Source organism: Solanum pennellii, chromosome 2 (genome assembly GCF_001406875.1).
Source record: "Solanum pennellii chromosome 2, SPENNV200".
Lineage (NCBI taxonomy): Eukaryota > Viridiplantae > Streptophyta > Magnoliopsida > Solanales > Solanaceae > Solanum > Solanum pennellii.
The window spans coordinates 53,756,049-53,771,283 of NC_028638.1; the positions used below are offsets into that span (position 1 = coordinate 53,756,049).

At 30.6% G+C, this 15,235-nt stretch overlaps 1 protein-coding gene and 1 pseudogene across 4 annotated transcripts in view; both read left to right on the plus strand.

The window, feature by feature from the left end:
- The first annotated feature begins 3,185 nt into the window (after positions 1–3,185).
- LOC107008707 (alpha-dioxygenase 1-like) overlaps positions 3,186–15,235 on the plus strand; it is a 16,038-nt gene continuing 3,988 nt past the window's right edge. For 2 of the 4 annotated variants that reach the window (XM_015207845.2, XM_027914690.1), the window contains exons 1-2: positions 13,100–13,276; positions 13,660–13,908. In XM_015207845.2, the coding sequence (XP_015063331.1) occupies positions 13,172–13,276; positions 13,660–13,908 (354 nt within the window). In that variant the 5' untranslated portion in view covers positions 13,100–13,171. Of the gene's footprint in view, positions 3,357–3,499; positions 3,764–3,986; positions 4,137–4,363; positions 4,501–4,583; positions 4,798–4,860; positions 5,007–5,080; positions 5,309–5,392; positions 5,596–5,667; positions 5,912–5,991; positions 6,407–13,099; positions 13,277–13,659; positions 13,909–15,235 lie in introns of those variants that run through there. The other 2 variants (XM_015208812.2, XM_027914689.1) reach the window with 2 other exon arrangements.
- LOC107009625 lies at positions 8,683–11,342 on the plus strand (annotated as a pseudogene).

Consider the following 15,235-nt stretch of genomic DNA (forward strand, 5'->3'; position numbering starts at 1 on the left):
AATTATGATTAAAATGTGTCAGTGTTTATGTTTCCTCAAGAAGAATAAGTTATGTATTACTGCTAGTATCAATTTTTAATTGGATAAGCTAGACAAGGAAAATTTCAAACAATTGATCATACGTGTAAGATCAAAATTCTTATTGTGCCATCATAAATTAAATTAATGAAATCCAAACGAGTTTGAATGGGTGGATTAGTTGTGAAGAAGTTAATTAAATGACTACCTAAGTATTTGTTGGCCTCGTACTTTTAGAAGATTAATTTAAGTAATTTTCAATTGGTTTCACTCCAAACTTGAGAGTTGAGACCATTCTTGTAATCTAATTGGTATTGAAGACTTTAGATTCCGATGTATTCAAATTCTTTTGTTTGTTATTCAAATTAATACAAAATTCCTAAAATTTGACTTTTCATCCCACAGAAATTTTTTATGAGGAATCGGGATCACTGACCATTACAAATCGAATAGAAAGAAATGATATTTTCAGATCTCTTATAAGTATAGGTGTGTCGAATTTAAATTTGATTAGTAAAAAGGAAGCGAGAGAGTAATATATCTATTTTAAAAAAAAAATAATGATTGGTATAGTGAGTTTATCATTTAACCTTATTAATTGATAGAGTCTTAAACATATATACTCACTACGTTTTTCAAACACATTAAGTCAATGTCAATAAATTAAGGATATAATAGAAAGAAAAAAAAACGTTCTTTCTTGATTTGATTTGTAAAAATAGAAAACTAATTAGGAAATATTTGAGAAGTAAATAGGAATGGAGAGGGTATATTGATAGGAAAGTTAACTAAGCAAATGTGATTGGCTTATTAGGCTGGACCGATCTCTGTTAATATTCTTCAACTCTATTATCATTTCATGGCATTTTTTTAATTTGGTATTTGATATTCATATTGAAATAAAGAATCTCTAAACAAAGGTGAATCTATATTTAAATGACTCGAACCAGAAACTCTAGTTAAAAGAAAGGTTATTAACCACTCCATCACAATCCTATATGACACGCTTAGATCTAGTTTTTGTTGGTATAAATCAAATTATTATTTATAATATAATGAGTACGTACAAGGCGTAGTTGAAACTGCAGCATATACAAACATCGACTGGGTAGTTAGAAAGTGTACAAAGTCACACGACATGATTTCATTTCTATATATATGTTATTTTTCTCTTACACAATTTTAAACTGTTACTATATATAAGTAATTTTAAAATATTTCGTGTATCTCATGATCACGTACATTCAATCGTTGTTCACATTTGACACTTCCATATTTAAAGTATGACGAAGCAGATTAGGTCACTTTGAGTATGAATGTAAGAAATAGCGTTAGATTTAACCTAGCTAGCTGCCTGCATTGACTAACTCATGAGGTGCCATACTATTCTACAATTTTCTTAAGAAATCTACCTAAATAGTAGTTCATCCAATCTATCAAATTAAAAATAGATGACACTTATTCACCTGTACAGTCAATATATAAATCAGGAGCGGCTCACACATATTAATGGCCTAAAGCAAAAAATTAAACAGGGTCTTAAATTTGAATTGTTAATAACTTTTTTTAGAATTGATTTCTTCTAATTTTCAGTTGATAATATAATCATATTCTTATTTTAAATTATTTTTTCATGAGATATAGTTCTCCAAATATGTCAAATAATTTCTAATAATTCCTTCATTTTTCATGAAAAGTTTACTTTTTCTACAAATAGTATTGTTAAAAAATAATAACTTATTACCTATTATTTTTAAAAATGAAGCCCTTAAATTTAGGGGCCTAAGGCACATGTCTTTTTTTTAACAGTGTCGACGAGCCACCCCTGTGTATAATCTATGTATATTAACTAGAAAAGTAAACATTGAATTCAACTAACTATTTGTATTTTGTAATATAATCATATTATATTTAAAATTCAGTAGCTCGACTAATTAAATTTCACACCATGAATTAAGGGAAAAAATCTCTACTTATCAATAAAAACTAGAATCAATATATTGAAATACAAAATTCTAAATAAAAACTAGAATAAATAGAAATACAAATAAAATACATATTGAAATAAATACATACAAGATTTTTGAAGAAAAAAACAACTATATGGGGAAAAAAGTATATGAATACAAATATATTTCTTAAATGACTATATAGATACATTCGGCATACCTATTGGAATGAATACAAACTTTAATAAAAAATTATAATAAATATAAATAGAATATATTGTGGAATGAATATAATTTTAAAAAGGTAAGAATTCTGGAAAAAAAAGAACAAAGTTTAAATTTTATTTGAAAATGTAACTGATGAGTAAATTAAGTGATCCTTACCTTTTTTTTGAAATATTTTCTCCCTTGATTTTCTCCCTTTTGTTATTAAATAATTATATTCTTTAAATAAAAACAAATAATAAAAACATAAATAAGATACGTAACAAACTAAAATTTGACATTTTTACTAAATATTGAAAGTGTTGCTAATGAGCCCTCTTAAATGTTAAAATATTGACATTTTGAAAAATTTCCCTTATTTTTTCATGAGATATAGTTCTCCAAATATGTCAAATAATTTCTAATAATTCCTTCATTTTTCATGAAAAGTTTACTTTTTCTACAAATAGTATTCAATATTTGTTAAAAAATAATAACTTATTACCTATTATTTTTAAAAATGAGGCCCCTTAAATTCAAGGGCCTAAGGCACATGTCTTTTTTTTTAACACTGTCGACGAGCCACCCCTGTGTATAATCTATGTATATTAACTAGAAAAGTAAACATTGAATTTAACTAACTATTTGTATTTTGTAATATAATCATATGATATTTAAAATTCAGTAGCTCGACTAATTAAATTTCACACCATGAATTAAGGGAAAAAATCTCTACTTATCAATAATTTCTGCATTTACAATTTGAACTCAAGGCTTTTGAGATACATTTCACCAGACGTCAAAAGTAAAGTATAATTATTCGTATTTGCAAATTTCATGTTGATCTGCTTCATTTAATTTGGAAAAACAATAGAATTGTCAAAGGACCATATCCAACATGATTTTACTTTTATTTGGGGGTCTCTGTGTGTGGGGGGGTGGGGGGCAATCGTGCCTTATGCATCTGTTACGTATCTTACTATAAAATGAGGAGTTGCCTTCATATATACTACAAAGCGTATCACATTACATACATTTTAATTACTATCATATATATATAAAGTAGGAAACATGACTATGATTATGCTGAAGAATCTCTTGTTCTCCCCTCTTCGTGGTTTCATCCACAAAGATTTTCATCAGATACTTGACAAAATGAATCTCCGCGACAAACTTTCATTTCTGGTAATCATTTATAATCACTGAACCATTGATATATATGTATGTTGTTTTTCATAGAAATTAAAAATGTGTCTGATGAAAGAAAGAAAGAATATTTTGGATAAAATCAATATTATTAACCATATTCTGTGAACATGAATTTGCAGGTAGTTCATATCATTGATAAACATAACTTGTGGCACCGGGTGCCGGTGTTTTTAGGGCTAGTTTATCTTGCACTTCGTCGACATCTTAATCAGGAATATAATTTGATCAACGTGGGTAGAACACCAAGCGGAGTCCGATCGAATCCGGGGGACTTCCCTTATAGAACAGCAGATGGAAAATATAATGATCCTTTCAATGAAGGAGCAGGAAGTGAATTTTCTTTCTTTGGGAGGAATATGATGCCTGTTGATCAACATGACAAGGTACGTACGTACTATAAAATCAAGAAAATCTCATTTTCTTGTACCGTTAGTTATATGGTTTGTGTCCAAAATATTTACATAATAGCACCACATGTAATATTGACTTGTAGATATTTATGTTTATATCTTAAAGTTAGAACTTCAAAAAAGGAAAAAGAAGGTGACTTGGCATATTAATGAATGTTGTTTTCAAATTAAACTGGCTAAATGCATATGCATGCAGTTAAAGAATCCAGATCCAATGGTAGTGGCAACAAAGCTGCTAGCACGGAGAAAATTCATAGACACAGGAAAACAATTTAACATGATAGCTGCATCATGGATACAATTTATGATTCATGATTGGATCGATCATTTGGAAGATACTCAACAGGTATAATTCTGTTAAAGAATGACAAAAGTCCCACATCGGTATCGGTGATTAATGAGATGGGTGGACTCTTTATAAGGCTTGGGCAATCCTCCTCCCTTTGAGCTAGCTTTTGGGGTGTGAGTTAGGCCTAAGACCTAATTTTACAAATTCCCGATTTAATTAATAATGACAAAGTTTTGTTAGTTGTATTTTTTAACTGTTTGTTACCATAAAAATTTTGAGTACAGATTGAGGAGCTTAGGGCACCTGAAGAAGTTGCAAGTCAATGTCCTCTCAAGTCCTTTAAGTTTTACAAATCAAAAGAAACTCCTACCGGATTTTACGAAATTAAAACCGGTCATTTGAGTAGGCGTACCCCTTGGTGGTAATAAGAATATTTTCATAAATATAGTATACTAATATGTATTTAGACGTTAAGTAATTTGTGTGTGTACAATACATGAAAAGGGATGGAAGTGCTATTTATGGGAGCAACGTAGAGATCTTGAAGAAAGTAAGGACATTTAAAGACGGAAAATTGAAACTATCAGAAAATGGACTCCTTGAACAAGATGAAAATGGAAAAATCATCTCTGGTGATGTTCGCAATACTTGGGCTGGACTTGTAACACTGCAAGCGCTCTTTGTACAAGAGCATAATCTTGTTTGTGATGTCTTGAAGGTACGTAAGATTACTCAAATTTCAATATTTCATACTTTAATCTAATTTTCAATGTTGTTGCAGAAAGAATATCCAGAATTGGAAGATGAAGAGTTGTATCGTCATGCTAGGCTGGTGACTTCTGCTGTTATTGCAAAAGTTCACACCATAGATTGGACTATCGAGCTTCTTAAAACAGACACCTTATTTGCAGCAATGCGAGCCAATTGGTTAATATTATTCTCATACAAATTAGTTAGTTATTTTCCTACTTAATTATTAATGATATTATTTGGATACACAGGTATGGATTGCTAGGGAAGAAATTTAAAGATACATTTGGGCACGTTGGAGGTGCAATTTTGGGTGGTTTAGTAGGACTAAAAAAACCCGAAAATCATGGAGTGCCTTATTCCTTAACTGAAGAATTTGTGAGTGTGTATCGAATGCATCAACTCTTACCTGATAAACTTCAGTTAAGAAATATAGATGCAACGCCTGGACCAAATAAATCTGTCCCTTTGACTAACGAGTAAGTCATATATATATATATCAAGTGTGATTTTTGTGTATATATGAAAAAACTGTAATTATTTTACCTAATATAAAATTACAGAATCCCAATGGGAGATTTAATCGGAGGCAAAGGAGAGGAGAATTTATCAAGAATCGGATTTACTAAGCAGATGGTTTCAATGGGGCATCAAGCATGTGGAGCTCTTGAGCTTTGGAATTATCCAATATGGATGAGGGATCTTATTGCTCAAGATGTTGATGGAACTGATAGACCAGCTCATGTTGACCTTGCAGCACTCGAAAGTAAGTTTTATTTTTATACTTCAAATATGATTTCTAAAATCCTGAATCCAATCAATTTTATGTGATTTGCAGTTTATAGAGACAGAGAAAGAAGTGTTGCTAGGTACAATGAATTTCGAAGGAGAATGTTGCAAATTCCCATCACTAAATGGGAAGATTTGACGGATGATATGGAAGTTATTAAAACACTTAATGAAGTTTATGGTGATGATGTAGAACAATTGGATCTGTTAGTTGGAATGTCCGCGGAGAAAAAAATTAAAGGATTTGCCATCTCTGAGACTGCATTTTTCATATTCCTTCTCATGGCATCAAGGTAATTGGTATTATTTGGTACTTAATTTATAACTTTCAATTTTAACGCAAAGTATGTTGATTTTATAGAACTTATTGCAGGAGGTTAGAGGCAGATAGATTTTTCACAAGCAATTACAACGAGGAGACATACACAAAGAAAGGATTAGAATGGGTGAATACTACTGAAAGTTTGAAAGATGTGTTAGATCGTCATTATCCAGAAATGACTGATAAATGGATGAATTCAAACAGTGCCTTCTCTGTTTGGGATTCTTCTCCACAACCTCATAATCCTATTCCACTCTATTTTCGTGTTCCTAAACATTAAACTAATAATACCTAAACATTAAATATGAAGAATTGTGTTGTATATTAGGTTTTACTTATTCCATTTTTACGTAATTGTTTCAGTTTGTTAAATTAATGATGTGTATCTATCTTTATTTAATGTTTCTTGATAAGATAATTGTAATCTTTATATTTTATGTATAATGTTCTTGTGTTACTCTTCTTATTTAACGTCAAAAAACTTTATTTTTTTTATCAAAATTTAACTAAAACTAAGATGGTTGGAGAGTTTAGAGTACTTTCTTTCTTTTTTGAACAATAAATGAATTGGAAATTTTATTAACATCAAAGAATGATTTTGAAGTTAATAAATAAAAAGTTGAGGCACGTTTTAAATTTTTAATAATTTAATCGGAGCTAAATCACAACAAATCATTTTTACGCACATTACTCTCCTAGGTCCCAACTCATTTTTGCATCACAACTTCACAAGTTATAACTCGCTCCTAAAAGAATTTATGTTTCGTTAGATTTGTAAGGACCCAAATTAATATTTAACTAATTTAAAGGACAGGGACCAATTACAACATATTTAAATGCAACGTTTTCCTTAGATATTCTTATCTAAATACGTACAAATTATTAACAGAACTAGTTGATGTTGTTCATATATACTCTATACGTATGAGTCCGATAACTTAATTTATATGTTCTATTATTCTACTATGACAGAGTCTCCATTATTTTATCTGTTTAATTACCTGCAAAACTTATAGGTAAAAATTAAAATTAGTAGCATAAATTTTTTTTTCATAAAGTGAAAGAGTTGTTTCGAACATAAAAATTGTTCACTATTTATTTATTTTTCTTTATAAGCATGGATACACTGTTTATAGTTAAGTTACATTATTTGTCTTGAGATTTTCACATTTTGACCAATAAAATACTAAATAGGTTAAATCAATTTTTTCTCCAAATTAAGTAGAACATTTATTAACCTTTCCCCCCTAAAAGTCCAGTATTCACGAGTATCAAAAATAAATTACAAATACTCATTTTATTATAATACTAAATCTAAGTTTACTTTTAAATAAACACAATTCTAAACATACGAAATAAATTAAAACGGAGAGACTATAAATTCAAAAACTGTCTTTATCGGGTAGGCAAACTATGTCACTATTAGTGGTGTGGATTATTATATAGGTATAATACATAAATGTGCCCTTTAACTTGGCTTCAAATCACATTTATGTCCTTCAACTTTAACTTGGCACCGGCTACCGGTGTTCCTTGGACTAGTTTATCTTGGAGCACGGCGGCGTCTTCACCAGCAATATAATTTGATCAACGTCGGTAGAACACTTACCAGCGTCCGATCATATTCGACGGATTACCCTTATAGAACTATTGATGGAAAAGACATTCATGACCCTGTCAATGAAGGAGCCGGGAGTCAATTTTATTTCTTTGGCAGGAATATGATGCCTCTTGATCAACATGACAAGGTATAATACAAATATAATTAAATAATAAAAATAGCTTAAAATAAATTAGAAAATATTTGACGAGGTAAAAACTTACTTAAATTAAGTCTGGTATTAAAATAGAGTAAAAGTGGTAATAGAGTAAATTTGTTTGTCAAGATTAGTTTTTTAATTATTTTTTAAAAGTTGGCAAATGAAAATAATCACATACTTTTAAGGTAAAATTATCATTTGTCTTTTATAAGTTTATAATTACAAAAATCCCTTAAACTGACACAATAATATAAGTGTTGATACCTTAATCTGATACTCAAGATATATTAATCGTTAAGTAGGATACATTACATTTTATACATGATACACTAAGTTGATGTACATTTTATACATGACCCACTAATTTAATACGCGAGATACATTAATTTGATGTGCGAGATTCATTAATTCGATGCGTGAAAATGAGGGATTTTAGAAATTTGTAAAACTAATAGAGAATAATGGTAATAAGAGAACTTAAAGGTGGGATTTCTGTCATTTATTCATTGGGTAAAGGACATAAATCATTTGTCCCTTATAAGTTTATCATTACAGTAATTCCTCAAACTGAATAATAATATATGCGTTCATACATTAATTTGATGGGCGAGATATATTAATCGTTAAGTAAGATACATTAAATTTTATACATGATACACTAATCTAATGTACATCTTATATATGATACACTAATCTGATGCACGAGATACATATATCTGGTACGCGAGATACATTAATCTGATGCGCGAGAAACATTAAATTGATGTCGCTGATCCACTAATCTGATACATGAAAATGAAGGATTTTGAAAATTTGTAAAACTAATAGGGAATAATTGTAATAAGAGAACTCAAATGTGAGATTTTTATTTTTCCCAAAAATAAAATTTAATAACTTTGTAGATATATAATTTTCAAAATTGAGTGACGATCTTGAGATATTCACTCATGTGAAATGCATGTAGTTAAAGAATCCAGATCCAATGGTAGTGGCAACAAAACTGCTAGCACGGAGAAAATTCATAGACACAGGAAAACAATTCAACATGATAGCTGCCTCTTGGATACAATTTATGATTCGTGATTGGATGGACCATTTGGAAAACACTAACCAGGTAATACTCCTTTTTCCAGCTCCACAGTGGAAAACTTTCACATGTAGTCACTTAAAAATAATTAATTACTTTTTATAACTATAGTTTGATAATTACAATTTGTAGTTACATTATATTTGGAGAGAGACCAAGCGAGACTAGGAGAGAGGCGAGAGGCGAGAGAGAGGGAGAAAAGAGTAGAGAAAGGTGAATTGTATATGTATATTGATTAGATAATTATATGTTATACATATGTAATTGTATATATGAAAAGAGAGATTGGGAGAGGGAGGAGAGAGGCAAGCGATATCGAGAGAGGGGGAAGAGAGGCGAGGTAGAGAAGGCAGAGAGTGGGAGAGAAATGAATTGTATATGAAATATAATTGTATATAACTTGTATATTATACATATACATTTGTATAAATGACAAGCGAGATTGGGAGAGGGAGGAGAGAGGCGAGAGAGAGTGGGAGAGAGGTGAATTGTATATATATATATAGGCTAAAAAATTGTATATTATACATATTTATTTGTGTATCCTGGCGAATTATACATATACAAATATAACTAATTATACAAACTCGAAGTCAGCCCACGTAATTAATGTATAATGTTAGTCGCGAGTGGTAATTATAGCAAACTATAGCAATGATTAGTAATTAAATAGTATAAGTTTGCTTATTCACGTAATTTTCCCTATTATATTCTACAAGAAAATTAATAATCCGTGACGTATATTTTTTGGTACTGTCAATATTTTTGTTTATAGTTGGAGGTGCTAAGGGCACCTGAAGAAGTAGCGAGTGAGTGTCCTCTCAAGTCCTTTAAATTTTACAAGACCAAGCAAACTCCTACGAGCTTATATGAAATCAAGACTGGTCACTTGAACATGCGTACCCCATGGTGGTAGGATTTCATACTGCAATTTTATATGCTTCTTTTTTCCATGTATTTAGGGGTAAATTAAAGTAATTCATTATGAAGGGATGGAAGTGTTATTTATGGGAGCAACGCAGAAATTTTGAAGAAAGTGAGGACATTTAAAGATGGAAAATTATAACTACCAGAAAATGGACTCATCCAACACGATGAAAATGGGAAAATCATCTCAGGTGATGTTCGCAACACTTGGGCTGGACTTTTTGTGCACTGTTTGTTCAAGAACATAATCTTGTTTGCGACACCTTGAAGGTATATATTAGATAAATCCCTCGTATTTACCTATGTTTATCTCGTATTTTTGAGTTGATTTTGGATTCCCAGAAAGAATATCCAAAATTGGAGGATGAGGACTTGTATCATCATGCAAGACTTGTTACTTCTGCTGTAATTGCAAAAATTCACACAATAGATTGGACAGTTGAACTTCTCAAAACCGACACCCTTCTAGCAGGAATGCGCGCCAATTGGTCAATAATCTCATACTACTATACACTAGTTATTTTCGTTTTGTCATACTACATATCAACTAAAATTAATTTATATATATTGCAGGTATGGATTGTTAGGAAAAAAGTTTAAGGATATATTTGGAAACGTTGGAGGTTCCATTTTAGGTGGTATTGTGGGAATGAAGAAGCCTGAGAATCATGGAGTTCCCTACTCCTTAACTGAAGAATTTACGAGTGTCTATCGAATGCATCAACTCCTACCTGATACACTTGAGCTAAAGAAATATCGATGCCACGCCTGGACCAAACAAATCTCTCTCTTTGACTAATGAGTAAGCCATATAGAATAATTACCTAAAAATAATCACAGTGAGATTGATAATTGTCATAAAACTTAATAGGATTCCAATGGAAGATTTAATAGGGGGAAAAGCAGAGGAGAAGTTATGTTTTAGTAAACAGATGGTTTCAATGGGGCATCAAGCATGTGGAGCTCTTGAGATTTGGAATTATCCAATATGGATGAGGAATCTTATTGCTCAAGATGTTGATGGAACTGATAGACCAGATCATGTTGACCTTGCAACGCTCGAAAGTAAGTTAACGTTGTTGAAATTTATCTCTTCTTTCGAATTTTGTTTGATTATTATGTTTGGAGGGCATGAAGTTTATAGGGACAGAGAAAGAAGCGTTGCTAGGTACAATGATTTTCGAAGGAGAATGTTGCAAATTCCTATTTCAAAATGGGAAGATTTGAGTGATAATGAGGAAGTCATTAGAACACTTGGTGAAGTTTATGGTGATGATGTTGAACAATTGGATCTGTTAGTTGGACTCATGGCGGAGAAGAAGATAAGGGATTTATCATCTCTGAGACTGCAGTTTTCATATTTGTTCTCATGGCATCAACGTTGGTACTAAAAATAATAAAATCACACTTTGTTATGATTAAGAAATTAATAAGTTGGATTTGAAAAGCGAAGAGACATACATGAATGAAAGGACTTAAATGGGTGAATACAACAGAAAGCTTAAAAGATGTGTTAGATCGACATTACCCTGAAATGGATGAATTCCAAAAGCGCGTTTTCTGTTTGGGACTCTTCTCCACAACCTCATAATCCTATTCCACTCTACTTCCGTATTCCTCAAAAGTAGATCAGATCCAAAATTTGTGTGTTCCACTATGTGAAACTTTGTTTTTAGATTCAATATAATGCTCTATCTTTCACTTGTTTAATTTCATCTGCTGCGCCAACTGTTCAGTTCGTAATAAGTATGACTTTTCAATGTTAGTATTAATCAACAAATTGGTATAGCTGATCAAATCCATAATTTACCTTGCAGATTTGCTCACTTTTTTAATTTGCCTGCAAAAATAGCTTGCAGCCGGCGGCTTGACTCGTTTGAAAATATTCGAAATTGAAAGGTCTAATCGAAAACGTATTTCATAGATTTAGCAGCAACCACTCATTTCCTTTGACCGCACTTTTTTTTTATAAAAAAAATGATTTAATGAAGTAAAATGCATGTTAATTAATTAAAGTTAAGTAAAATGAACTATAAATTTAAACACATATCATGTATCGATTGAATTGGTGTAAACATCCGGTGCAGATAAATTTTACCTAGACTTAAATCGTAGATAGAGCAAGAGAAAATGAATTTTGATTACACTACTACCTCTTACCTCATAAGTTTACAACAAAACTAATGTTTTTAATTTCTTTCGGTCGGATTTGATGTTGTCATTCATACTCGATGGTAAGCTTAACATATATCGTGGTTGCCAAATGAACCGTTTGCCCTAAAGTTGGGATCGGTTAAAATGGGCTGAATCAATAGATAGGTTAATGTACAACTCCATTTAACACTTTTAAAGGCCGTGAGTAATAATTTAACCCGTCCAAAGTTGATTCAAATCAGCTATTTTCTGGCCCGCTAATATGTCAACAAAGCTAATATTATGATTTACATATAGAATTACTAATAGATGGTGTATTTGAGTACTTTTAACGGGGAGACATACAGAAGAAAATTAACTACTTAAATGAGTAAATAAGATAACTAAGAAATGGATGAACTCCAACAGCACCCGGAAAATCCTTCATCAAAATATAAAAGGACAAAAAATATGTGTTTTGAGTACTGTTAATTTTTGCCTGCAATTTTAATTTGTATTAAATTCTCTATTTTCACTAGTTTTATTTTATTCGTAATATGACTTTTCTGATTTAATCATTTAAAGATGATGTTGCGTATCCTATCATTCATCCAAACCTTATTATTTTTTGGTTTTTTTTTAAATACAATATAAAGATAAAAAAAACTTTTTTTTTTCGCAAATTACTATCATTCAAACCTTAAATTGCAGACCTAGAACAAGGCAAAGTGAATTTCGATTACAGTATACATCATAACATCACAATCCACAACACGTCAAATGTAATTAATTTTGTCTTGTCGCATTTGATATTCTCGTTCACATATCTTACCATGATAAAATGTATTTTTAAGCTCTTTCCTTTTCATCCATCTGATATTTTTTTCATCGTGGTCCTATCCTCCAATGGCACGTATGGTATAATTTTCACGTAGAAAATGTTAAAGAATGACAAAAGTCCTACCTCAGTGGTTAATAAAATGGGTGGACTCCTTATAAGGTTTGGACAATCCTTCTCCTTTTGAGCTAGCCTTTGGGTTGTGAGTTGGGCATAAGACCTAATTTCACAGAACACTCCTTTTTTTTTCGATTTATCTTGACGTAACTATATTAGAATTGTCAAAGCTATAAAACTTTCTATGATTTTTTAATTTTTATAAAACGTGCTAATACATTATTTAGGAGTATTATTTTTGTAGGATACTCGTGCCTCTACGCCTCTCTACTCCATCTCTATATATAGAAGGATGTATTCCCTCCAAAATCAAGCATTTAGAACCAACCCCATATATATTTCTAGCTTGTAGAAAATTAAACTAACAACATGTCTTTTGTTAATCTTTTTCTATTTCCTCTTCGTTGTTTCATTCACAAAGATTTTCATGATGTTGTTGACAGAATGAGTTTTCTCAACAAACTTTTGTTTATGGTAATATATATATTCTTTACTAATTAAGTTAATTTTTTCTTTCTTTTCCACCCAAAATAAGTTTTTTAATGCTATTGAATTGAAGAATATTTTTTAGATACCAAACATGAGCTAGTTGATTAAGAAGCCCAGAGTCTTTCAAAAATAATGACCTCTCTATCTTCACCCTTGTGAAGATAAGATATCTACGTACAGATCATCCCTTTTTATACCCTAGTTATGAGATTACATTGGATTTAATGTTTCGTAATTGGTTGTGTTCCTCGATTGTTCTGTGAAGAAATTTATTTAATTTGCTATAGAGTCAAGTTATCACAATTGTTTTTAATTAAACCTTTGTTGTACGTACGTAAATTTTAATTTAAATTGTGATATGCATGTAGATGGTTCACTTGATTGATAAATTGAACCTGTGGCACCGGCTACCAGTGTTCTTGGGGCTACTTTATCTCGCAGCACGGCGACATCTTCATCAGCAATATAATTTAATCAACGTCGGTAAAACATTTACTACCGACGTTACATCAAATCGGGTCGTTGGAAAATACAACAACGACCCCTTTAATGAAGGAGGTGGTAGTGAATTACCTTTCTTTGGTAGGAATATGATGCCTGTTGATCAACATGAAAAGGTATAAACATTTTCTAATTTATCTACTCATTTCATAAATACTTGTAAGCTAAATTTTAACCAAAAGTTATATATTAGTCATCCCCAATTTACAGGGGCCTATTGATATAATTAGTTATGTTTATTTAAATATATAAATAATGAGTGTCATATTTAAAATCTAAAAAATTGAACTCATTAGATATAAAATTTGGAATCCACCTTGCAAGATTTGGTAACGATTCTGGTTTGATCAAGGTTTTATCTATTTAAGCGTTAGAGTTTGTTTGACATAGTTATTGAAAGGTCAAAAGTAATTCTTTTTTTTTTAAAAAAAAACATAGTATTTGACAAATCTTTCAAAATGCTTTTAAATGAAAGCAAAAATTATTTTTCTGTTGGTGAATATTAATAAGCTAAAAATTCCGTCTTTTCAACAAAAATAGGTTAAAAGCAGAAGAAGAAATTACTTTTTTAGATACTAAAATTATCTTTTCCATATATACATATTTATGAATATACACTTATTGATTAATTGACATATCTCATGATTTAATTAAGTTTCAATCAAAAAAATATATGTTATTTTCATTACCAGGATACTATTAAATTTACAAGTTTTATAAAAGTAATTAAGGGTACATACTTCAATCATTCTAAGAAAGAACAACTTATGGCACTTTTCATTTTTCCAAACACGTCATTATTGTTATTGAAAGGTTTAATCCATTGATGGCCTCTAAAACTTGACACAAACTTTCACTTAGACGCTTTAACTAGGTTTTATTCATTTTAGACACCTATATCATATCCTATTGTGTCATTTTAACACTTTTTGTTGACATGATATGGTGAGTATAATACAATTATAAAAAACACGTGAAAGGCATTTTAAACATATTTTCATTTAATTTTTTCCTTATTCTTTCCTATTTTTGGGCCACCATTTTCCCTATCTTAAGGTCCTTCACTTGTGAAAAGAGTTGAGAGTGATTTTAGAGTCGAATAAACTTCTCTACGTTGATTAGGTTTGATGGTTAAATTGGAGAAGAATTTTATTGTTAAATCATGGCATTTTAGATTTATGTGGTTGAAAGTCAATATTACGACTTCACTAACAAATTTTTTTTCTAGATTAGACAATTGATTGTGTGATATTTAGCCTTAATTACTTTCTCAAATTCTTCATTAAAATGACAGTCCTTAGTTTAGAAGCTAAATAAATGACCACTTTGTTAGTGTATAATGGAATCCTCCAACTAATAAAACTAAAAAGCATTGAGATATGACGGTCGACGGAGAAGACGAAGGGGGTTGGGTTTAATTTGTTAGAGAAGACGACTGGGGTT